This window comes from Carassius carassius, chromosome 6 (genome assembly GCF_963082965.1).
Source record: "Carassius carassius chromosome 6, fCarCar2.1, whole genome shotgun sequence".
Taxonomy (NCBI): Eukaryota; Metazoa; Chordata; class Actinopteri; order Cypriniformes; family Cyprinidae; genus Carassius; species Carassius carassius.
Genome location: NC_081760.1, coordinates 9,090,261 through 9,116,983, shown reverse-complemented (window position 1 = coordinate 9,116,983; position 26,723 = coordinate 9,090,261). Strand labels below are relative to the sequence as shown.

General features: G+C 39.9%; 1 protein-coding gene across 3 annotated transcripts in view; it reads right to left on the bottom strand.

Annotated features, from left to right (window-relative positions):
• Positions 1–2,433: 2,433 nt before the first annotated feature.
• The window catches only part of LOC132142356 (ras-associating and dilute domain-containing protein-like), a 26,849-nt gene continuing 2,559 nt past the window's right edge, over positions 2,434–26,723 (bottom strand). For 2 of the 3 annotated variants that reach the window (XM_059552158.1, XM_059552159.1), the window contains 11 exons: positions 19,963–20,082; positions 17,551–17,828; positions 16,468–17,145; positions 14,331–14,368; positions 14,016–14,173; positions 10,836–10,951; positions 9,647–9,911; positions 8,415–8,587; positions 7,694–7,844; positions 7,405–7,595; positions 5,542–6,528 (listed from right to left, as the gene is read on the bottom strand). In XM_059552158.1, coding sequence (XP_059408141.1) covers positions 5,986–6,528; positions 7,405–7,595; positions 7,694–7,844; positions 8,415–8,587; positions 9,647–9,911; positions 10,836–10,951; positions 14,016–14,173; positions 14,331–14,368; positions 16,468–17,145; positions 17,551–17,828; positions 19,963–20,082 — 2,711 coding nt within the window. In that variant the 3' untranslated portion in view covers positions 5,542–5,985. Of the gene's footprint in view, positions 3,003–3,149; positions 3,290–4,277; positions 4,418–5,541; positions 6,529–7,404; positions 7,596–7,693; positions 7,845–8,414; positions 8,588–9,646; positions 9,912–10,835; positions 10,952–14,015; positions 14,174–14,330; positions 14,369–16,467; positions 17,146–17,550; positions 17,829–19,962; positions 20,083–26,723 lie in introns of those variants that run through there. The other variant, XM_059552160.1, reaches the window with a different exon arrangement.

Sequence of the window (26,723 nt, the reverse complement as noted above, 5' to 3'; positions counted from 1 at the left end):
GTAACATACAACCCTGATAATCATAACAGATAAGAAAAAAAATAGGAAGAAACATAGTATTTAAAAAAAAACATCAAATTCAAACAAAAGTAGATGCCAGATTTAATTTTTAAGGAGAAAAACAAAAAAACAAAAAACGAGACAGTTCAATAGTCTACGTTGTAGGCCTACCGTAATTTTCCCAACACGTTTTCCAGAATATTTTGTCACAATTTATTTTATTTTAAATAAAAAGATTAATATCAGCTGAATGATAGACATCATACACGTTTTCTTTACTTTCTAGCCTTGAACAAGGTCCATAACACGGATTTCGTATTGCAGCTGTGTTTGAAAGCTACTGCAGATTCAGAATAGGGTTCTGCTTGCCTGCGCATCCACTGTTTGTTAATTGAGGCAAGGGAGAGAGCAGTTACTAGACCTGTCAGTGTTAATCAAGCCTCATCTCTTAACACAAGCCGCGTTTTGCAACGAGCTGAAAATTAATATTCCGACCGAAACAGATGATACATCATTTGTACATAATTAGCGCTAGGCAAGGTTATAGTTGACACGAATTTTTATCTTAATTATGGGGGAAATTTGTTCCATTAATTTAATTTGTCTCGCACGGACGAGCCCGCGCCTAACAAAGTTAATCTTACACCTGTCAGTACGCTGCTGAGGTAACGTAGGCTGTGTCTCCAAAGCTAGTGAGCTAACTCGCCGTCTAACTGCACCCTAAACAGCATTCCAACATGGAACTTCATGAGTGTCTGATTTGAGAAAAACTATGTCTGATTCGTGAACAAATGATTCTTTCAATCTTTTCGAAGTCGGATCTTTTCAATAAATCGGGTGAACCGGTTCACGAACCGATCCAAGCGATTCCTAAATGAATTGTATTTAATCTGTCAAAGTGGTTGTCCAGTCAACAATTCACTGAACCGAGAATCGACTTGTAATGAGAACACAGTGAACTGATATATAAGCATTTGGGAGTATACCGAGGGCTAGTCAGCTGAAGAGTATCAGAAAAATAAAACTTACCGAAAATATAACAACTGGCTACCTAATAATTTTAAACATTTCATTTTTATGTTTTGTTTTTAACAGCAACCAAAATCTGGGACATACAATAAAAAGCCACATTTGACATTTGAAAAATATAACAGCGGTAACTTCTAGACTTAGAGCGTTTGTTGGAAGATGTCAAATATGACATAATTACGCCATTAAGTAAGATAATGCTATCTGAACAGTTTTGAACTGTTTTTTTTTTTTATGAACTGTTCGAAAGAACCGATGGACGGAAATGAGTTGACTGCATGATTACCTGAACAGCGTCAAATAAAATATTTGTGGTGTCAACAAAGACTCAGTGGTAAAGATTTTTAACATTCGCAGAAAACTATCGATGTTGCTTCACACCATATCTGCCAGGATGGGCTAGTGTTTTCTGTGGGGTTGTTGTTTAGCTGGTTAAACAAAATGTTATGTTCATAAAGTATGAGTTCGATGACTCAATTAAAAACAAACGATGCACATCCTGAGTTGATAATGAAAGAGTGAGTCTAAATCGCCACAGGTGAATCTGTAAGTAGCCCAGGCCTACCTCAGAAGGCTCATCAGCAAATGTGACGCATCAACTGAACTGTGGGAAAATACTGCTGTAATTCGTAGTTTAGGTTTGTCTTCTATACAGCTTGAATGACACAAAGAGTTTGATGGCTTCTGACTTTATAGTTGTATCGTGTTTGTAAGCAAATCAAATGCCTATTTTGTGGAACAGACGTTAGTCCCGTTTCAACTATTAGTAGAACCGACTCGTGTCCAATTCATCTGCAGTGTTTTGGCGCCATCTCCTGGACAACGTTGAAGTCGGCTCTTTAAAATACTAACACTAAGATACGCAAGTGTAGTATGAAGTCTCAGCGTTCGATTTAATAGCAATGTATATTATATAAATATTCCAAAATACAAGTTCAACTGAGAAAAAAATGCCTTTATGAAATATTGCAATACATATTTAATACAAACATGAAATAATGGAAAAAATAAACACTTTTTTTGTATTCAAAAACTTGTGCAGATGTATGTCCTCTCAAATACAAACAAAACAGTTTATACAATGAATTATATGTGGTATATTAACACTTCATCATTTTGAAATATGCTTATATATATGCAGATTGTTGGTAAATCAACTTAGTCAATACCACTTTGAATACTACTAACATAAGAAACTGAAAATTTTAAGATACTTACACGGTTGCAACATGAAATGAGGCTCTTGAAGTGTAGTTCTTCAGCATATGTAATTTTCAGTGTAGAAACAATCAAGTATTTCAGTCAAGTTTTAATTTACTATCAATTTGAAAGAGAGAAGCTTTGTACCTGTAAAGATTTTATCCATCAATGTTAATAATAATAATAATAGAAATTTCGGAAGAGATTCATGTCAATTTTTTTTTTTTCATCCATTAAGGTTATTTGTTAAAAGACGCATTTGTGCCTTTTAGCGAAGCCATTGAAGATTTTTTTTTATTTAATTGTTTTATTGTTTATCTAGATTGTTTGGTTTCTATTTAAGAGCAAGTTAGCCATCTTAAGATCCACTTTTGCCCCATTTCATGTCTGCTATATTGTGAATATTGTTTTTACAGTATCAGCCAGATTATGTGCACAAATACCTTCTCCTTCAGTATTCCTTGACATTGAAGAAACAAAACCAGTCTGGCTAAGAGGTAAGGTAAGACAGAGATGTCAAAATGTCATTCTGAATGAGAAAGAGTGCAGTATTGTACAGGGCTGTAGTCACTGAGAGATCTTATAGTGTGCTTGTTCTCCAGTCTTGGAAAAGAGGAATCGCTGTCCTCCTCATATTTCGTCTAGGTAGAGGGTCACATTTGCAGCTTCTCTCTCAGCAGGAAGAGGCACTGATCTTTTCTGATACTTCAAGATCTGATTTGGCGACAAGAAACCGGAGCCGTCCTCCACCCAGACGAATCAAATCCACAGCACTGTGAGAGACAGACAAAGTGGGATACAAAAGTCAGGGTTAAAGGATCACATTTATATTGGAAAGGATCATGTATGGTGAAAATGTTAAGTTAAGACTTTGATTGCAAACATTAACTGCTAGCCGATGATGTATATAGAGCACTGACCTCTGGTAGTCTGCTCCAATGAGACTGGTTCCATTCACTGCCAGGATTCTGTCACCAATGCAAAGTCGCCCATCTGCAGCAGCTGGTCCATCTGGAATCAGTGTCCTGATGTAGATTCCAGGAGAGTTCAGAGGGGTGTGCTAAATATTGCGAGAAGGAGAATACAGAGAACTGTTTGTTGCCTTTTTCTTTTAAAACAGAAAATTATGAATCACGGTGAAAGAAAGTTTCATCAAGATAGTATTTTTTACATCTCACGATATAAATCAGAACTTTAAGTTATTTTAATTATTTTTTTCACTACTTTTAGCTTGCATGCAAGCAAATGATCTAACACATGATCAGAATCTATCAGGAAAATAGAAACTGTTCAGCACAGAATGCAAAAGTATTTTATTTTTGCTGTTTTATAATGATAATATTAAAAGTTGAAAATACAAGTTCTGTTCCAAAACCTAAGCTGCTTTGCTGTCTATAAATATAACAGTTTCTCTTAATGTGTCAGTTGTATTGGATGATTTTAAATTAGCCTGTTGCAAAACATTCTGGGATTACCATGTAGGATGTAATACTGCATTTAATTTGGCCTAAATAAGGATATAAAGCAGCATCATTCTGCTGTTCATGTTTTTGAACACCTTCTTTATGTCTGGTGAGCTACTTAAGTTTACTATATCAGAAAAATCATATTAATGGAGCTGGTTATGTGATGATGTAGCTGTCAAAATGATAGTTTTAATTAGTTTACAACTCATGCAGGATGACAAATGTGTTTTGAGATCATTACATAGTATTGAAAAGGGAACCATGCATAAACATGGCATTATTAATCAAAAAGCTGCCATTGTAATCATGATTTGTGTGAAAAGCAATACAATTTGTTGGTGTTTTATTACCACTAGTTTTCATTTAATCTGGAAATTGCAGTGAATTGTAGGAAGTGTACGTTTTTCGGAAATTTACAAAAATGTAGGCAGAGGAACATTTTTCCAATGAGCCTACAGTATATGGTGTGTATTATCAACATGCTGTTTAGGTTTTGGGACAAATCTATAGTGTTATGGTTATAGGCATAGAACATTGACCACCAGTGTTAAATGTCAGCAGACCAATACTGCGTAGACTCACAAGTCCATCGATAAGTCCCATTCCCAGGCCGTAAGGTCCTTTATCCAGGTCCACTATAAAGACGGAACAGATATCATCAGAGTTTGGGGCCAGATGAGAGACAGGGACAGGGAAAGGAAAACCACAACCACTCAAAGGGCCTGGAGTGGGGCAACACAAACAAACACACACAGGACTCAGTGCTTATTTGACGCACACACAGACTCCGAAGTCAGGCCAATAAACAAAATCAATATGTTCACAATGTGCGAATGCATCTGCTGCACATCCAAGCAAAGTTATTAAATGATGCAGAAAATAAACACACAGAAAACGGACAGACTTGTACACATAGAAATCTGTGTTTATAAGAAATAAACACATGCATTCACACATAAACTCGTTCAAGTGAAATTAAAGAGATGTACACAAATCAGACACGATTACATGTCTGTTACTGAATAATCAAAACTAACATGTGCAGACATTAACAGAGTCATTCCTATTACACAGTGCATTTTCATATCTTCATTATGTCCCAATTTGATAAAAATAATTTTTTTGGGGAAATTAATTTATTTTTTATTTAAACTCAATTGTCCTCTCCTTTCTATCATGTTAGTCTTTTGTAATATGCCTTTAAGAAAATGCAGCTCCTTAATAATATGCTCCAGGAAATGAAAGTTTTTGGTGAGAAAAACAGCACTTCACTAATAATGATACATTAGCATCATTTATAATTAATCGAGCGCAGTGTTAGTTCAGTCAGGCCACGGAGGCATAGGCTGTGACCAGCTGATGCGGTCAGCTGTCAAATCGCTCCAATCACTACCACTGTCCTATTAGACACGGGACATATATACGTGGCACCACTGCTCGGTAAGCATGCTCAACGGCTCGCAACCCTCCCTCCCTCCCCATTATAAGCATGAGCACATTACTGCGCACCTTCTGGTTGTCGTCTTCTTTGTTTCAGATCACTAAGGCTTTTAAATCTTAGCTGGCATGGACCTCACTGCTGAGAGACACTCATCTTCATATCCAGGCTACAGGATAGACGTCCCACTGCCACATCTACATGATTATCACTGTTTGCTTTAAAGACATTACTAAGAGTCTTAATTGTCATGTATTTCTAAGCTGATGGTTCCGGGGGGTTAATGTTAAAGCTCTTGTATGTTCAGTTATTCTGGGAGCAAGAACCCCCATAAGGAACCATATCGCCAAAGATAAATTGTGTTCAATAAACAAAAAGTAAACTTGCCAAAGTGGTTCCTGTCTGAATTATTAGTATTATTATAAAGTATTAGTGATGGATTTAATGAATTATGTGTTTTATGTTGTTGTTTTTTGTCTTGTATTGTTTGACTTACTCAAAAAAATTACATTCAGTTTGATAAAAAAAATCAAGAAATGTATATGCTTATTCAAAATATTTTTCAAAATTGTATTAAAAATGGTCTTTATTGCCATCCTGTTGTAGGCTCTATTGTTTGATGATGGAAACATTTTTTTAAATAATCCAGTTAAATCAGTAAAGTTCTATCAGATTGGTGTTACTTGATTATGTGGATTATTATTCTGACGGCACCCATTCACTGCACAGGATCTATTGGTGAGAATGTAATGTAATGTAATGATGTCAACTTCTCCAATGAAGAAACAAACTCATCTACATCTTGGATGGCCTGAGAGTAAATTTACAGCAAATTAAAATTTTGGGGCTGAACTATTCCTTTAAAGAAAAACATACATTTTTATTTAATCTTAAATACTGAATGACAGGAATGACCCAAAAGACAAAATCTAGCAGAAAGAACACACACATCCACGACCCAAAAGGCGTTTTTGACTTGCCTTCAATGCCATTGTTGATGAAGCCATTGATTTTCTTGTGTTCTGGAGTAGAACGCATGCAACCATTGGACTTTGTGTGAGAGTGTGTATGTGTGTGCTCTTGTGAAGCATGCTCAGGGTAGTGGGCATGATTGGACTGTGTGTTGGAGTGTATATACGTGTGTTCCGGACAGAGGGGCGTATTAGTTGGAGTCAGTATACAGGAAGAGTCTGTCCCTTGGGTTTGGTTGGTGTAACGGCTGGTCCCATTTCTGTAATGAATGCTGTGTGGAGGCTTGTCTCGTGGTCGTTCCTCAGCTCCCGCTCCCTCTCCTCTACCTCCAAGACCCACTGAGGAGCCCCGCACCTCACCCTCACCCTCCCCACGCAAAGGAGCTGCTGGATGTGGACTGGAGTGAGGCTGAGGTGTCTCACGCTGGAGAACAGAATTACCATGTTATCATCATTTATTAATATTGATATTTTATCACAGAGCAAATCAGAAGCTGACGACCCTTAATAATAATAATAACTTTAAAGATGTCAGTTATTCCTTTCATTTATTTACATGCTGGTTCCATGTTGACTTTTGGTATATTTATAGACTCAATGAAATGATGAGATGTTAAAATATGATTTTAAAATGGTACAATTTTGCTTTGGTGAAAATGACTTTTTTTATATTATTTTCTACAATGTTTTGAAGACAGTGGCTCCACAGTTTCAGCAAACATGCATTAATATAGTGTCTACCATATAAATGAATAGTATTGACTGCCCTCTGCTGGAAATCCAAAATACATTAGAGAAATTTTATTATCTTCAAATAGTTTTTGATCTCCCAGTGTAATAAAAAAGGTGTTTAGTTATAGGGTTTATAATAGGAAATGTGCATTTTGTTGATTTCAACTGCCTGAGTTGTTGAAAGATAAATCAACATTACACCAATACTCAGAGTGGAGGAAGAACTGTCATGGCAATTAAACTGATGACAGAAACAAATAAACAATGAAATAATCCTTGGGTAGTCTTTAAACAATGTAGCAACACTGGAAAATTTCTTTGTAAACTGACTCACACGTGGCCAATAATTTAGCCGGAAGCTATTTAAACAGCTAATCTTGTAATCGGATTAAGAATTACTCTCACGTCTAGAATTTAAATCTTAAAAGTTCTAATCTACAGTCCTTCAATTAGTTCACAGTTATTAAGAATGACTTGCAAAAGCCAGATGCTGATTAATACCACAAAAATACAAAGAAGCAAAACAGCAGCAGCGTACCGGAATGATTCCTAAAGGATCATGTGTCACCTGGGCATCCTGACGGTCTGCACAGCCATTAGAAGAATGGGTTTTGGTACGAAGACCCCAAAGGAAGTGACGAACGTAAAGTAGTTGGCGGTATATACTGTCCTCTACACTGTCGCTCTCCAGGTCCACCTTGAATCCAGCACTCGGCAGCACAATTGGAGGGTGGTTCTCAAAACTCTCCAGTAGATCAACTATTGAAAAGATGCATATGCATAATGTACACTAGAAAGTGCAATGTCTCTGGAAAGAAAATGGAAAGTACTCATTTATATGCCTTTTATGTGTCTACCTGTTCTGTAGATATATGCCTCATCGTCATTGCTGGGTTGCCAGATTGGTACAGGACCGAGCTCAGCCATGAGCTGGTACTGTGTGAGGATTCTATGTAGCTGGACAGGCTTCAGAGACGGATGCTCTGCACACAAAGCCTTCCAACTCATCTACCAACAAACACACACACACACACATACAAAATAAAAATCAAGGTTCCAATTTGGAATTCTCACAGCAATGCCATAGAAGAACCAGTTTTGGTTTCTCAAATAACCTTTCAGTGAACCATGTGCAAACCAGTGTGAAGAACATTTTAATAATATTAAGAACCACTTAGAAACAAAATTTATATATCTAAATAAACTTAGCTTTAAATGAATTTAGCTAACGGCAATGAAATATATGAATAAATACAAAAATATTTATAATATGCATGAACTAATAACTCAAATAAACTAATGATTTATTTTTTTTACTAAACAATGACACGGACAGATTGAAAATGATCTGAAAGAACCAGATTTCCTATACTTTAATGAAACCGATATAAATTTCTCTCCTATAAAAAAATAAAATTAATTAAATACAGTGCAATGCTATTTTCTGTTTAATATTTTCGTTTTCGCCTTTGTAAAGTATCATAATAATTGGCATATGCAAAAACACAAATAATGTATGTGAACACAACACAAAACCTAGTAAAGAACAGCCCAACACACAGAGCTTCACTGCGTTACCTGTGAAAGCTGTTGAGGGGGTGTAGCCAGGATGCTTATAGCGCTACAGAACTTGGCAAAGAATTTCTGGGCGAGATGATTGTGCCCTGCTCCTTTAGCCCAGTCCAGCAGCAGTTTCACACTAGCCTGGATCTGCAGGACCCGAGAACGTTGAAACCAGCCACGTGCAGGGCCTACAAACACACAATTACATGTTCAATTGTTAAGCAAAGGATACATATGAGTACACTAAACAAACACTTTTGAAAGTGACATGACATTTGACAAGTATGGTGACCCATACTCAGAATTCGTGCTCTGCATTTAACCCATCCAAAGTGCACACACACAGCAGTGAACACACACCCGGAGCAGTGGACAGCCATTTATGCTGCGGCACCCAGGGAGCAGTTGGGGCTCGGTGCCTTGCTCAAGGGCACCTCACTCGTGGTATTGCCGGCCCAAGACTCAAACCCACAACCTTAGGGTTAGGAGTCAAACTCTCTAACCACTAGGCCACGACTTTCAGAATCATGACATACTGTAATACTAGTAATAAAATTAAGAAGCATAGGTAAATATTAATTCAGCATGATAAGTATACTACAGTATAACATGTCACATTGTGTGAGTGTAAGTGGGTGTTTGTGTGTAAGACCAGCTCTGATCTTCTGTCTGTTATGACATAAAGAGGATTATGAGTGTCTGAAGAAATAATCTTCACCTGACCATGAATAATGTGAACACACAAAAATGGCATGTGTCTTACTGCCCTTTAGAAAAGGAAACTGGTGATGGTTTTGCAACATGTAACACTGACTGAAACAAAATTATTTAAAAATATAAATATAGTCTTGAAATATATCAAATAAACTGATCAAATATGTTTTGTCAGGTACCAAGAAAAAAAGACAATCTGGAACGAAAGAAAGAAAATTGTATTCCCTAAGGGAAAGTGCATTGGCTCAGCGGTTGCTGTGTCTTAAACACTAGAGGGCAGAATAAATACTTTGCTCCAATTCATCAGTCTCCATTCTGACATAAATTCTGTGTCCCAATGTTCATACTATCCATCCTAAATAGTATGTGAGATTAAAAAAAGTGTGTCCCAACTCCCAAAGCATGTTATGTTGAAAAGAGTATGCCAGAAGAATTTGGTGAAGGATTCGGTACAGGCACAAAAAAAAAAATGTACAAAAACAATAAAATAAAACAAAAACTACAAACATGGTGGATGTGTTTAAAGTCCAAACCTTTATCGATGAGTTGATTGAAGAGCGAGACGTTGGTGAAGAAGAAGAGGTAGGCGAACATTTGACTCTGAATCTCTGAATGAACCTGGTACTGTTGCAGCAGGTCTGATGTAGTCTGAAACACACTCACCACCCTGCGGACTGCCTCTGGCATCACACACACGGCACACACACACACTCCAACTGCCCGCCGGCACTGCTCTGATGAAGGCTCCATCCCAAATGGGTTACAGTCCAACAGGCCAGGCAACACAATGTACAAAGACTGAAATGTAAAGAACAGACATTTGTTATGACATGAATAACCAGACACCTAGAGACAGACATTATTTTTAGGGCTGTCAATTTAATATATTATATTTAATATAGTGTGTTAAATTCTTTAAATATATATATATATATATATATATATATATATATATATATATAGCCAAGGTTTGATTTCTTGTGGTTCCATCAGCGTTGTCATTTTCCTGCAGCTCTAGAGTTATTAGACACTGTTTTCTAACTATTTTATTTTGTAAGTTATTGTCACATGATAAATCAGAAATAATTTGAATCTATTGATTTGCTGCTCAAGAAACATTTCTTATTATTATCAATGTTGAAAATAGTTGGGCTGCTTAATATTATTATTTTTTTTCTTCTCCAGGATTCTTTGATGAATAGAAAGTTTAAAAGAACAACATATTACAACAAATATAAATATTTTGTAATATTATAAATGACTTTACTGTCACTTTTGACCAATTTAATGCATTCTTGCTAAATAATTAAGTACTGGTTTCTTTGTTTCAATAATAATAATAATAATAATAATAATAATAATAATAATAATCTTATTGACCCCAAACTTTTGAGCAGTGAATAAAACTAAAAAAATATTGATATACTAATATTTAATTAACTGCAGTTCATCTTGGAAATTAACTCCAATATAATTAAGTAAATAATTAACTTACTAAGATGATAATTCAATTAAAGTGAATAAATTAAAAAACAAAACATCTATAAAACAAAAAATTTAAACAGAGAAGAGCATGAGGACAGGAGGTGAAGGAGAAGAAGACCTAAATGATATGCAAGCAAACTAGCAGCCACACACACACATTAAATAATTGATTACCAGCAGCCCTGGTAACATCTCACAATGGTGGCGCCACACATATAACATAACACTATTCTTTACCTTAGTGATGTAATAAACACACTGCTGAAAGGTGTACATGATCAGTTCCTCTAGTATGGTCATAGCTTCTTCATTTGCTGATATTGTTGCTGAAAGGAGAGATTCTTTAGATCCCACTGCAATAAGGAACAGAAGAAATATTCATAATTAGAAGAAATTCAATATTTTATGTATTTTATACAGTCTAATCCTCCGGTATATTTAATCTTTTTTTTTTATTTTGACAGTATTGGGCCACAGGGCTGGATTGGTAATCGGGTATACCGGGCATTTTCCCGGTTGGTCGACGCACCTTAGGGGCTGACAGAATTGTTTTTTGTTTTGCCAGAGACCATCACACACGGACAGTGAGCAGCCAGTGGCCCACTGGTTTGTCTCCTGTATTGAAAATTTAAATATCCAATCACAATGTGTTATAGATGGTGCGATGAAACATTTTGCTCCGTTTTTATAAAGATCGCATCACCCCAAACTCACAGCAGCTTCATCAAAAACAGGCTTGCTCTTCGGTAAGTGAAGCGGGAAAAAGAGCCAGGAAGGAGGAGAAGAGAGTAGCTGAATCAGTAAAGTGCTTGATGGGACTCCCAACAGAGGCAGGCATCTAACCTGTGTGCTTGCGCCATGAGTGTAGAACACTTTTTAATAAAACATAAATTTGTCCTCCACGATTTTTTGGCCAAGTCAAGTGTGTTCATAGAGGTTTCCATGGGTCAGTGCAAATAAAGCTAGATTTAAATAAAATATTGTCGGGCCTGACGTTTTATTCTAACAATATGTGATCTGAGAGTGATACATAGGCTACTTACAAACACTACCTGTCAAAACATTTTAAACCGTAAGAAAGATCCAATAGAAATTTACAAGTGCAGTATGGAGTACCTCAAGGCTCAGTACTAGGGCCGCTACTCTTCACGCTTTATATGTTACCCTTGGGAGATATCATCAGGAAACATGGTGTTAGCTTTCACTGTTATGCTGATGATACTCAGCTCTATATTTCTTCGTGCACACCAAACACACCAATTTGAAAAACTAATGAAATGCATAGTCGATATAAAAAACTGGATGTCGAGTAATTTCTTACTGCTAAATTCTGAAAAAAAAAACAGAGGTGTTAATTATAGGATCTAAAAACTCTGCATGTAATAACCTAGAACACTGTCTAAGACTTGATGGTTGCTCTGTCAATTCTTCGTCATCTGTTAGGAACCTAGGTTTGCTATTTGATCGCAATCTTTCCTTAGAAAGCCACGTTTCTAGCATTTGTAAAACTGCATTTTTCCATCTCAAAAATATATCTAAATTATGCTCTCAATGTCAAATGCAGAAATGTTAATCCATGCATTTATGACCTCAAGTTTAGATTATTGTAATGCTTTATTGGGTGGTTGTTCTGCATGCTTAGTAAACAAACTACAGCTAGTCCAAAATGCAGCAGCAAGAGATCTTACTAGAAACAGGAAGTATGACCATATTAGCCCGGTCCTGTCAACACTTCACTATAATCCTCTACGTCCACTACGTTCTCAAAATTCAGGCAATTTGATAATACCTAGAATATCAAAATCAACTGCGGGCGGCAGATCCTTTTCCTATTTGGCGCCTAAACTCTGGAATAACCTACCTAACATTGTTCGGGAGGCAGACACACTCTTGCAGTTTAAATCTAGATTAAAGACCCATCTCTTTAACCTGGCTTACAGATAACATACTAATATGCTTTTAATATCCAAATCCGTTAAAGGATTTTTAGGCTGCATTAATTAGGGAAACCGGAACCGGGAACACTTCCCATAACACCCGATGTACTTGCTACATCATTAGAAGAATGGCATCTACGCTAATATTAGTCTGTTTCTCTCTTATTCCGAGGTCACCGTAGCCACCATATCCAGTCTGTATCCAGATCAGAGGGTCACTGCAGTCACCCAGATCCATTACGTATCCAGACCAGATGGTGGATCAGCACCTAGAAAGGACCTCTACATCCCTGAGAGACAGCGGAGACCAGGACAACTAGAGCCCCAGATACAGATGCCCTGTAAAGACCCCCAAACTGAGCCTGGTTTCTCCCAAGGTTTTGTTCTCCATTCTGTCACCGAAGGAGTTTCAGTTCCTTGCCGCTGTCGCCTCTGGCTTGCTTAGTTGGGGTCACTTCATCTACAGCGATATCGTTGACTTGATTGCAAATAAATGCAAATAAATGACACTATTTAAACTGAACAGAGATGACATCACTGAAGTCAATGATGAACTGCCTTTAACTGTCATTTTGCATTATTGACACACTGTTTTCCTAATGAATGTTGTTCAGTTGCTTCGACGCAATGTATTTTTTTAAAGCGCTATATAAATAAAGGTGACTTGACTTGACTAGAAAGACCCAAAGATCAGCATTTATCTGAAATAAAAAGCTTTGGTAACATTATACATATACCATTAAAAAGCTTGGAGTCAGTATCATTTATTTTTTATTTTTGGCTGGAAATTATAGAAATTAATATTTTTATTTAGCAAGGATGCTATAAACCGATCAAAAGTTATGATAAAGACATTATTTTTCACTTACAGTGCATTCAGGCTATATATTTTTTAACAATATGTGTGTGTTCCCTGAGAATCGATCCCATGACCTTTTGCGTTGCTAACACAAAGCTCTACCACTGAGCCACAGGAACACTTTTTCAGAAAAATGCTGTTCTTGTGAACTTTCTATCCATCAAAGAAACCTGAAAAAATTATACTCCGCTATTTTCAACATAATAATAATAAAAAAAATTTTTGAGCAGCAAATCAGAATATTTGAATGATTTCTGAAGGATCATGCGACTGGAGTAATGTTGCTAAAAACTCAGCTTTGAAATCACAGGAATAAATTACATTTTAAAATATATTCAAATAGAAATTTATATTAAATAGTAAAAATATTTCAAAATATTACTGATTTTGCTGTATTTTGGATCAAATAAATGCATGCTTGGTGAGCAGAAGAGTATTCTTCAAAAAACATAAAAAATCTTACTTTTCAAAAACTGGTATATATATATATATCTCGAAGTAGTGGTGAGCCACATAGACCAAAAAATGCCAGGGCCGATTTATTGTCCCAGTCCATTCCTGTTGGGCCCCATAGACCCAATTTTCAATCCGTTCTTTACAAGTGCAGAGTGTGTTTCATACCTTTATCATCCATGAGCTCAATAGTCTGCATGTACGAAGGAGATTTCTGCTGAATGAAATACAGTATTTCGATGGCATTGGACATCCAGAAGAAAATGAACTGGAGATCAGGTACTAGGTCTGAGATGTTGAGCAGAGAGAGCGAGGTAGGATCTTGACTGTAAAACCACACAAAAACACGCATTCACTGGTTTGATTCAGTGGCAATGGCTTCAGAATTAGTGACCGCCTGACCTTCAGCACCACATGACCTTAAAGTGTCACATGTTCAAAGTGCACATATGTGAGTATTATAAGGTGGAACATGATACTCACTGCTGAGCTTGCTTCTGTGCCAACTCCTTTGTCTTCTCCTGCAAGACACAGACATGGACGGCAATTAATGTCATATGATTTTTAATAGCTTCATGTGGGAGGTATAATACCTTGGTATCGTTTCTACGTTTTCAGACTTTTCCTTCTTGCTCTTTTCTTTGAATGGTTAATAATATTGTGGCTGACAGTTGACCTTCTAAAACTGGATTTTAATAATTCATGAGTTTAAAGACAAGTCATTGAATGCTTCAGGATGGTTTCATTGGGACTAGATTAAAGAGACTTTCACAGATTACATGATTCAGATAATTATGTAGCGTTTAAATCAACAAAGGAAAATGCATTTGTCAACAAAGACAAATGAATAAATGAGGTGACTTACAGTACTTACAATGTTCCCTCTAAGCTGTGCGCGCGCTGCCACGCAAAAGAAAAAATGTGCCACGCACACGCAAAAATGAGTTGGGAAAGCCATTTGATTACATTTGATTCAAGGCCGTATTTATTTGATCTAAAAATATAGAAAGAAAAAAAAATGTAATATTGTGTACTATTAGGCTATTGCAATTTCTAACATTGGTTTCTTATTTTAATATATCTTCTTTAAAGTACAGTGTATTCCTGGTGAAGCAAAGCAGAATTTTCAGCATCAATATTCCTGTCTTCAGTGTCACATGGTCCTTCCGAAATCATTCTAATATTCTGATTTATTATCAGTGTTGAAATTGTTGTGCTGCTTAATATATATATATGACCCCAAAACTTTTGAATAGCATAGTGTATATTGTAACACAACATTTTTATTTTCAACTATAAACACTGTTCTTTTTAATTTTTTATTTATCAAAGAATCCTGAAAAATTTCACAGGTCCCAAAATATATTAAGCAGCAAAACACTGATTATAAATTAGCCTATTAGAATGATTTCTAATGGATCATGTGACATTGAAAATTCAGCTAATACCATGATATTTTAAAGCATATTAAAATAGAAAACGTTTATATTAAATTGCAATAATATTTTACTAAATTATTTAGTGAAATAATAATCAGTATTTTTATCAAATAGATACAGCCTTGATGAGCCTAAGAAACTTCTTTAAAAAATTTACTGATCCCAAACTTTTGAACGGCAGTATATTATTCTGTTAAAAAAAAAAAAAACAATTATCGGGAAAACCTGTACATCATTTAGTTACATCAATGGTCTAATCAGATATAAATAACTAATTACAGTTAAAAGTTATATATTTTTGTGTTTCTCTGTTCAGGTGTGGTATAAAGATTGTTTTTGCTCAGGCGACCGACATTTCCGCCCAATACAAAGTTTTGCTCAGCAATAAAAAAAATATAGGGAACATTGAGTACTCAGAGCAGAAAATCAATCAGTGGGTCATCTGGGATTTATCAGGTAAAATTAATTTAATGAATAATAACAGTATTATTTAATTTAATAATTTAATTACTAGAGTTTTTAAAGATTCATTTTAAGTGGGATGATGAATAGAAAAAAATGGGGATGCACAATATATTGCTAAAATTTTGGATGTTTAAATTATTGTTATCGATTGGTATTAGATATTTATAGTTCTATATTGTACAGAGCCCAAGACATGATATGCAGACAAAAATATATTTATTGAGGCCACAATTTAAGAATTAGTTCCCACAAATGAAGAATTCCTTCCCTTGTTTTAGTTCAATCAAGGCAATGTATTAAGAATGTATTCCCTCGTTTTAGTAAATTGTGGCTATGTTGAATTAAATGAAACCAATCAACATTTACTAATTAGTAACATGATTTGATACAACAAAGAAAAAAAATGAATAAGTCATGAGAAATAATTCTTAATTCATGGCAACAATTAAATTAAAACACAGGAACCAGGTTTTTTAAATTATGGCCACCATAAATATATTTTTGTCTGCATGTCAAGTGTCATGTCAGAATGATAAATATCCGAAACCGATATTATCCAATATGGTACCAACATATTGTGCATCCCTACCTTTCAGTGAAGTATTACTAAAATTAACTTGTTTTTATTTGCCTCTGCATATTAAATTGGAACAGAATTATTTTAATGTGGAAAAAAATAACACAAACACATTTAAGCTGTTGATCTGAGTACTAACCCATGCTATTGTCTGAATCCTCTTGGCAATTTTCAGCAATAGTTTACCAAAGCTGCCAGGTGGAAATGTATGAGCTGAGTGTTTGATGCATAGACAAAGCAAATATGCTGGTGTCAGCTTGTGGTCATCTCCACTCGGCTCAATAAGTGTCAGCACCCGGTTCACCAGAGCATCCTCGTGAGCCCACTCAAATTCCAGCAGGAGCTTTCGTTTCTGTGCACCTCGCACTGGTGCCTTAGAGCTGCGCCGAGATGCCACTGGTTCATGTAATGCGGCGCCACACATACGACATGCCTCTCCTTTCTCAGGCACACCAGCTGACTCACTATCGCATATTCGTGCCAGCGCTCGGAGTCGAGTGAGAGTTTGGGCAGGAAGTGGTTTCGCACTTAGTGGATCTTTGTATAGGAAGATGTAATGAGCACCAAAGGACAGCAAATCCCCATGACGTAGTGGAGTGGGCCGCTCAATACGCGTGAAGTTAACCAGTACACTGCCATGGGCGACAGGCTCCAAAAGTAACTGCTGGTCTGAGGAAGAGCGCCGTTGCGATGCACGACGTATTCGGCAGTGAAGTGGAAGCACATCCGGAGACGACAGGCAGATATTTGGCCGTGCTGATGCTGTTTCCTGACCAACTGTGTGTTGCTCTCGATTCAAAAGGTAAACAAGACAATCCTGACAAATAAAAGTAAAGCAAATACACAAACTGAAAAACACACACACACTCACTAGAAATACAATATATGAGGAAAAAAAACTTAAAATAATCAGATTAAAAACAACTTAAAAACAAATTCCTACATAACACATCAAATCAAAATTTACCAATGTATTTATTATTATATGATGTTTTATATATTATATGACATAGTATATATGCACTACCACTCAAAAGTTTGGAGTGGGGCCTTTTTCTTTTTCTTTTTTACTCTTTATGCTCACTGAGGCTGCATTTATTTGATCAAAAATACAGTAAAAACTGTAATATTGTAAAAACTTAAACTATTAATTTACAATATAAAATAATGTTTTCTATTTTATTATATTTTAAAATGTATATTTTATGATTTTTGCCTATACCTGTTGGTTGTACCCTTGAAGGAGCAGCAAGTGTGGTGATTGGTAGAGTGAATGTTTAACTCCTCCCCCATCTCGTTCTTTACGGTTCTCTGCATCTCGTGCGGAGCGTGCTCTGATTGGCCCTGGGAGGGTGGAGTAGTACCGTTTAGGTTCCTCACCAGGCAGATCCAAGTTAAGGCTGGTTTCACTGAGGCTGCGGCAAAATGTGGAGCCGTGCTGGAGTGTCATTGTACCTTTAGCACGGTTTCTTTGCAACTTCCTTGCTTGAGCATTGATATCTGTTGGGGAGAGAAATCCACTTAGGTAATTGTGACTTATTGTCATCAGCCACATTTTAACCTTAAAGTGTTTAATTGAACAGACAATTTTAGCAAAAGAAAATTGACTTAAAATTGATTGTTATATACATAGATGTATATACAGTATATATAAAAACAGAACTGGAAATATCATAAAATACATTTAAAGGGATAGTTCACCCAAAAATCATTATTATGTCATTAATAACTCACCCTCATGTCGTTCCAAACCAGTAAGACCTCCATTTATCTTCGGAACACAGTTTAAGATATTTTAGATTTAGTCTGAGAGCTCTCAGTCCCTCCATTGAAAGTCCCTCCAGTCCCTCCGATGCATCCGGTTCTTGACTCGTGAACGAGTCATTATCTGGCTCGGCTCTGTGTTCATCTCTCTCTTCACAGCAGTTCAGTCAGTGTACTGTTTGAGTACATGAATTACTCCGGGATATTGGTTTGTTTTAACTCAGAGGGAGTGTCAGCCACATTAAAAAAGTTAACAGCTTAAGTCATTTGTGGATTAATGCGTATTAGAGATGCAAACCGTTTAAAACGATTCAGTTCGATTTGGTAAACTGGTTCAAAAAGATCCGGTTACATCGAATGATTCATTCGCGAACAGGATATGACAAACTGCTTTGTTTTGAACTCTCTCACAACAGACACGGGAGAGAAGACAATGCTGAATAAAGTCGTAGTTTTTGCTATTTTTGGACCAAAATGTATTTTCGATGCTTCAAAATATTCTAACTGACCCTCTGATGTCACATGGACTAACGTTACTTTGATAATGTTTTTCTTACCTTTCTGGACATGGACAGTAGACCGTACACACAGCTTCAATGGAGGGACTGAGAGCTCTCGGACTAAATCTAAAATATCTTAAACTGTGTTCCGAAGATAAATGGAGGTCTTACAGGTTTGGAATGACATGAGGATGAGTTATTAATAACATAATTATGATTTTTGGGTGAACTATCCCTTTAACCTTCATTTGTGCTGTCTCTTAATAAGGTTCCAGTGATCTTAAATCATGACAGTACAGCAAAAAATAAAACATGAAGCATTAGAGGACAACAATGCACAAAAAGAAGGGTATATGGAGGTGAAATGCAAATCATAATAAAGATTAACATTTCAGTAACCTCAAGCAACCTCATTTTGAACAAAGCTATTGTATGACATGGAATATTGTGCATAAGTCATATTGACTTTTTTTCGGATAGTTTTGGTGCTTTTTAGTAATATCTGAGCTTGCCATTCAATGTTAAATTAAATAAAATGTATTTACTGTATGCATTTAGCAGATGCTATTATCCAAATTGACTTACAGTGCATTCAGGCTAACATTTTTTACCAAACATGTTGAAAAAAAAAGAAAATTTTTTTTTTTTTGGATGAACTAGATCTTTCATATGACCTCGAGAAAAAAAAAAAAAAAACATTTTTTAGTCCCCAACTAAATTCTGTGTATTTACATATATATTTATTTCATTTATGCATTTAGAAAATGTTCAAGTGAACTGAAGACTGAACTAATAGCTGGAAAAAATTCAGCTTTTCCATCACAGGAATAAATGACATTTTAAAAATATATTCCAATAGTAAACAGTTCTTTTAAATTGTAATAACATTTCACAACATTATTGTTTTTTACTGCATTATTGATCAAATAAATTCAGCCTCGTTGAATATAAGAGACTATATATATATATATATATATATATATATATATATTATTGCAAACTAATTTGGGATATAAACTAAAATGGAAAATATTTTCAAGATGTTATGTTTGCATGAGTTTGCATGCCAATGTACACATCTGCATTCAAGGGGAATTCAAGGAAGAGAGGAAAGCAGCAATGAAATCAAATATATACATTAGAGGCATGATTAAGTCAGGCTAATACTCTTATCTTATAGGGACATGCAATGATGGATAATGACTAATAATTGTAAAAGGGGAAGTAAATGGTGGTATAATGCTGGGTATAGGAAGTCAACACTTGACTGGTGCATGGAGCAATACGGTAAATAATGGGTCAGCAAAGTAATGGTATTGTATATGGGGGTGAGGCTGGTGGTTGACACCATACCTGAGGACAGTCCCCACCTTTTACAATAGTTGTACAGGGCTGTATCAAACGCCAGCCCCGGGGGGAGCTCCGATGGCATCTACCATGCCCGCTTCTACTCAAGGTTGAAGATAGCACAGGGGAGTTTGTGTGGGTCCCTGGGCATGGGCAAACACCACAGCAAATATAATTAAGAAACAAAACCATGAATATACACACATAATTCTACTCATTCACTCAAGTAAGCAAATTATGCCATTACAAATCATCTACATTTTCTTGTGATGCATAGCCGCATAGATGTTGATTCTGAACTCATATTTAACACCATCTATACTCTTAAAACTAAAGGTTCTTTGTAGGCATTTATACTTCCGAGAAGAACCTTTAAACATCCATGGAACACTACCAGTGCACAAAAGCTTCTTCATTGTGGAAAAAGTTTCTTTAAAGAAATGTTCTTCAAAATGTTTTTCACACCAGAATAAAAAAAGGTTCTTTTATGGGTCTTCATGCAGACATAACTGCTAATCCAAGACTGTTATAAAACGTGCATGTGTTGGTAAATACCTCAACGCTATCCATAAAGCCCCCAGTAGCATCTGTTACTGAGTAATATGTGTGTGTGTGTGTGTGTGTGTGTGTGTGTGTGTGTGTGTGTGTGTGTGTGTGTGTGCAGATGGTGGTGGTGACTTGCAAATGTAATCCCCCAACCCTTCTTCATCTTTACGCATCTGTGACCTTCATAAACCCTTGATCTAAATTCTTCCACCTTCTTAGCCATTACTGCCCTTTTGGTTGACTGTGAAAATCACTAGACATCATTTATGTGAATAGTCCCCAGCGTGAAGACCAATAGTGTATCTTCCCAGGAAGAAACAGCAGGACACTAAGCCAAGTTTAAGAAGACCACTTTAAACAAGCTTAAGGACTAAGATCCCCCAATAAGCCTGTGACATTTTCATTAATTAAAATGCAGACAACAACTACAACAAATGTGCATATCCAACATGCACCCATTGAGAGATTATGCACTGAATAAAACAGTAGCAATCTTATGATAATTGAATAAGATTGACAAGATTCTATAATGCAACTGAGCAGATGATTTTTCCAACAAGATTAACTTGAGCTTCTTGTTACACAAACTTGTATTAGACCTAACTGGGTATAGAGTTTAGCCACGAAGCTACACATATACATAGGCCTTAAGGGGCTAATTCACTTTTGAAGAGAGGGGTTTTTAATAAAAGTTCAATGTCTATATCACCAGAGAAAAACAGAGAAACGGGCTGTGGTTGTCACAGTGTCTGGGTTGTGTTCCCTGGGTTTCCACTAGGTGTCCTCAGTTCCCACTGTGTTTATCATTTATCACTTCCTGTCTCCTTATTTGGTCACCTTCCTCCTTGTTTAGTTAATTGATTGTTCCCCACCTGTCTCCTGTTTCCCCATCATCCTTTTGTGTATTTATACCTGGTCTGTCTGAGTCTTAGTCACGGAGTCCTTGTTTAATGTTGATGTTAATTCATGTCCGTCGCCTTGCCTTGCCTTGCCTTGCCTTGCCTTGCCTTGCCTTGCCTTGCCTTGCCTTGCCTTGCCTTGCCTTGCCTTGCCTTGCCTTGCCTTGCCTTGCCTTGCCTTCGTGTTTTGTTTATGTTTGGATGTGTTGGATATCGACCCCTGCCTGGACTGTTTATTCTTTGGATTGCCCCTTTAATAAATACATACCCGCAATTGGTTCTCTCTCCTGTGTGTTCTGTAACACCGATCGTGACAGAAGGACTCCGTCACTGCAAGAGCCAGCGGTATGTCGGCTTATGTCTCCTCCCCAGCCACAGTGCGGGAGAGGAGTGGATTTGAAGGAACTCGCCTGGTGGTTTTCCGGGGAACCAGAGGAGGTCGCCGAGGAGGGAGTGGTCGAGAGGATAATCAGCACCGCTCTCAACCAGGGCCGCCCTTCGACCCGGGGCTCGTGTGGGATGGATTAGAGCCACCGTCTCACCATGGCGGACGGAGAGGAGAGAGGAAGCGCACGTCCGCCACAGTGGCGTCACTGCCCATGATGGCCGCTAGTCCAGCGCCACGAGGCAGGATGGACGCCAACACAGCACCACAACCCAAGGCGATCACGAGTCCAGCGCCACGGTGCAAGATGGCCGCCAACTCAGCGCCAACGCCCAAGAGGGCCGCTGACTCATTCTTGGACTATTTCGCTACGCTGTCCAAGATCCTAGAGATTCCCAAGACGGTTGACGTCATGGCTGCTGAGCCAGCGCCACAGCACAAGATGGCCGCCAGCCCAGGGCCACAGCACAAGATGGCCGCCAGCCCAGAGCCACAGCACAAGATGGCCGCCAGCCCAGAGCCACAGCACAAGATGGCCGCCAGCCCAGAGCCACAGCACAAGATGGCCGCCAGCCCAGAGCCATAGCACAAGATGGCCGCCAGCCCAGAGCCACAGCACAAGATGGCCGCCAGCCCAGAGCCACAGCACAAGATGGCCGCCAGCCCAGAGCCACAGCACAAGATGGCCGCCAGCCCAGAGCCACAGCACAAGATGGCCGCCAGCCCAGCGCCACAGCACAAGATGGCCGCCAGCCCAGCGCCACAGCACAAGATGGCCGCCAGCCCAGCGCCACAGCACAAGATGGCCGCCAGCTTGCAACCACAGCACAAGATGGCCGACTCAACGCCTGAGTCTCCAGACAAGGTGTCACCGACTCGCCAAAATAGAGGGCGGAGGAGGAGGAGACAGGCGTCTACCGTTCCTCAAAGCCCAGAGGACGGTGCCCGATGCCGAGGCGGTGCACGATGCTGTTCCGGAGGCCGAGGCGGTGCCCGATGCTGTTCCGGAGGCCGAGGCGGTGCACGATGCTGTTCCGGAGGCCGAGGCGGTGCCCGATGCCGAGGCGGTGGCCGATGCTGTTCCGGAGGCCGAGGCGGTGGCCGATGCTGTTCCGGAGGCCGAGGCGGTGGCCGATGCTGTTCCGGAGGCCGAGGCGGTGGCCGATGCTGTTCCGGAGGCCGAGGCGGTGGCCGATGCTGTTCCGGAGGCCGAGGCGGTGGCCGATGCTGTTCCGGAGGCCGAGGCGGTGGCCGATGCTGTTCCGGAGGCCGAGGCGGTGGCCGATGCTGTTCCGGAGGCCGAGGCGGTGGCCGATGCCGAGGCGGTGCCCGATGCTGTTCCGGAGGCCGAGGCGGTGCCCGATGCTGTTCCGGAGGCCGAGGCGGTGCCCGATGCCGAGGCGGTGCCCGATGCTGTTCCGGAGACCGAGGCGGTGCCCGATGCCGAGGCGGTGCCCGATGCTGTTCCGGAGGCCGAGGCGGTGCCCGATGCTGTTCCGGAGGCCGAGGCGGTGCCCGATGCCGAGGCGGTGCCCGATGCTGTTCCGGAGACCGAGGCGGTGCCCGATGCCGAGGCGGTGCCCGATGCTGTTCCGGAGGCCGAGGCGGTGCCCGATGCTGTTCCGGAGGCCGAGGCGGTGCCCGATGCTGTTCCGGAGGCCGAGGCGGTGCCCGATGCTGTTCCGGAGGCCGAGGCGGTGCCCGATGCTGTTCCGGAGGCCGAGGCGGTGCTCGATGCTGTTCCGGAGGCCGAGGCGGTGCCGGAGGCCGAGGCGGTGCCGGAGGCCGAGGCGGTGCCCGATGCCGAGGCGGTGCCCGATGCTGTTCCGGAGGCCGAGGCGGTGCCCGATGCCGAGGCGGGGCCCGATGCTGTTCCGGAGGCCGAGGCGGTGCCCGATGCTGTTCCGGAGGCCGAGGTGGTGCACGATGCTGTTCCGGAGGCCGAGGTGGTGCACGATGCTGTTCCGGAGGCCGAGGCGGTGCACGATGCTGTTCCGGAGGCCGAGGCGGTGCACGATGCCGAGGCGGTGCACGATGCCGAGGCGGTGCACGATGCCGAGGCGGTGCCCGATGCCGAGGCGGTGCCCGATGCCGTTCCGGAGGCCGAGGCGGTGCCCGATGCCGTTCCGGAGGCCGAGGCGGTGCCCGATGCCGTTCCGGAGGCCGAGGCGGTGCCCGATGCCGTTCCGGAGGCCGAGGCGGTGCCCGATGCCGTTCCGGAGGCCGAGGCGGTGCCCGATGCCGTTCCGGAGGCCGAGGCGGTGCCCGATGCCGAGGCGGTGCCCGATGCCGAGGCGGTGCCCGATGCCGAGGCGGTGCCCGATGCCGAGGCGGTGCCCGATGCTGTTCCGGAGGCCGAGGCGGTGCCCGATGCCGAGGCGGTGCACGATGCTGTTCCGGAGGCCGAGGCGGTGCACGATGCTGTTCCGGAGGCCGAGGCGGTGCCCGATGCTGTTCCGGAGTCGAGTCAGGTGCCAGTGACCTCTCCAGAGTCAGGGCCAGTCACCGTTGAACTCTCAGAGTTAAGTCAAGTCACTGGGTGGTCTGCTGCTCCGCCCTGTGGGACTCCGGCATCGACCACAGGGGCGTGGTGGTCATCTGCTCCACCCTGGAGGACTCTGGCCTTGACCACAAGGGTGTGGTGGTCTTCCGCTCCGCCCTGGGGGCCTTCCGCTCTGACCACACGGACGTGGTGGTCTTCCGTTCCGCCCTGGGGGGCGTTTGCCCTGACTACACTGTTGTGGTGGTCTTCCGCTCCGCCCTGGAGGACTCTGGCCTTGACCACAAGGGTGTGGTGGTCTTCTGCTCCGCCCTGGGGGGCTTCATGTTTTTTTTTTTTTTTTTTTCTCCTTTTGTTTTTGTGTTAATGTCGGTCCCTGTTCCTTTCTGTTAGTCTGGCCCTCCGTCCCTCCCCCTGAGCCTCCACCTGTCCGCCTCCCTCCTGGTCTCTGTTTTGTGTCTGTCTTGGAGCGTCTGGGAGCCGCTCCTTAGTAAGGGGGTACTGTCACAGTGTCTGGGTTGTGTTCCCTGGGTTTCCACTAGGTGTCCTCAGTTCCCACTGTGTTTATCATTTATCACTTCCTGTCTCCTTATTTGGTCACCTTCCTCCTTGTTTAGTTAATTGATTGTTCCCCACCTGTCTCCTGTTTCCCCATCATCCTTTTGTGTATTTATACCTGGTCTGTCTGAGTCTTAGTCACGGAGTCCTTGTTTAATGTTGATGTTAATTCATGTCCGTCATCTTGCCTTGCCTTGCCTTGCCTTGCCTTGTCTTCGTGTTTTGTTTATGTTTGGATGTGTTGGATATCGACCCCTGCCTGGACTGTTTATTCTTTGGATTGCCCCTTTAATAAATACATACCCGCAATTGGTTCTCTCTCCTGTGTGTTCTGTAACACCGATCGTGACAGTGGTGAATAAAGATAGTTAAACTTCAACACCCATAATGCACTTAATAATAATAAGAATTTTAAATTCCAATTGAGGACATCTCCAAAGTAAGGTTTTGTCAAATTTAGAACACTTCTGGGGACAAATTTGTACTGAAGTACAACTGCAAGAAACCAACACACACATGCATTCTCTCCATCCAACCAGGAAGAAAAGCAGGTCAACCTGAGGATAAATTTTTCTGAGTAATGTGCCTTCTAATATTGATTTAACTGTGTTTTGGCTCAATTTAGTATAACAGCATCCAGGCACAAACAGAAAGATAGAAAGAGAGAGAGAGAGAGACAGAGGCAGAGGCAGAGAGAGAGAGTTGCAGTGTTATGACTAGTCTGCAATTAAAAAGAGAACAAGTAATATAGTGAAACTGAGACCTCAATTTAATCATGCATTTGTCTCTGGCACCTGCTCTGACATATGTGTGTCGGCATTAGTGAACCTGAGGTGCCCTGAATGTCAAAGAACAATTAAGATGTAGTGGCAGTTATCATAGCATCTTTGCCGCGGTGTTGATAGTAGTGATACTTTCAACACAACTTTGAATGATGTGAAAGCAGATTTTAAACTTCAGTTTTGCTAATGTGATCAACCAAATGTTATAAAACATGATTCTAATTCAAAACATGAAAAGTATTACTTCATTTTTATTTAAACCTTTATAATGTGATCTGTCTGGGAGCTAAAAAAATGATCTTAATACTGATCACAACAGTTATGGTTATACTGCATTATTCCAACAACTTTGGAAAGTGCCATGCATTTTATGCCTTATCTGCGGTCATTCTTCAGTAAGGTTCATTAGTTAACATTAGTAAACATATATAAATAACATAAATGATAATGAACAATATTTCCACATTTTATTCATCTTAGTTCATGTTAATTCCAGCATTTACTTATGCATTATTAAAATCTCAAGTTGTGTTTGTAAACATTAATGCACTATGAACTAACATGAACAGTGAATGTTTTTATTTTCTCTCTATTTTTATTAACATTAACAAAGATTCATAAATTGTGTAATAAATGTATTTTTCTTTCATGTTAGTTAATACATTCATGTTAACAAATGAAATCTTATTGTAAAGTGTTACCATTAATATTTATTTATCATACGGTTGAACTTGACAGTATTTTCTCTCTTGTTATTTCATAGCAGCTAAGAAGACGGAGAAAACTAGAGTCTTGTGCCCTGCGTTTATCAGTATCCTTATGTTCGCTGGGTGAAAACGTAAAACTCAATAAACAAAGTAAAAACTCATTTGACTGATACCCCCCCCCCCCCCAAGGTTTCTATAGATATCATGATATATCGATATCGTGAATTCTTTTGGCCACAATAAACGTGATACCATGACAGCCCTACCATATATCATCACATTTTCCTCAACTTATTGAGAAATAAAGATAATTAAGTTCCACAAAATACCTGCCTGGTGCATTATCTATGTGGACAATTTGAGATAATCTCACCAAATCTTTTGTTCAAGGGCTCACAATTTGTCTT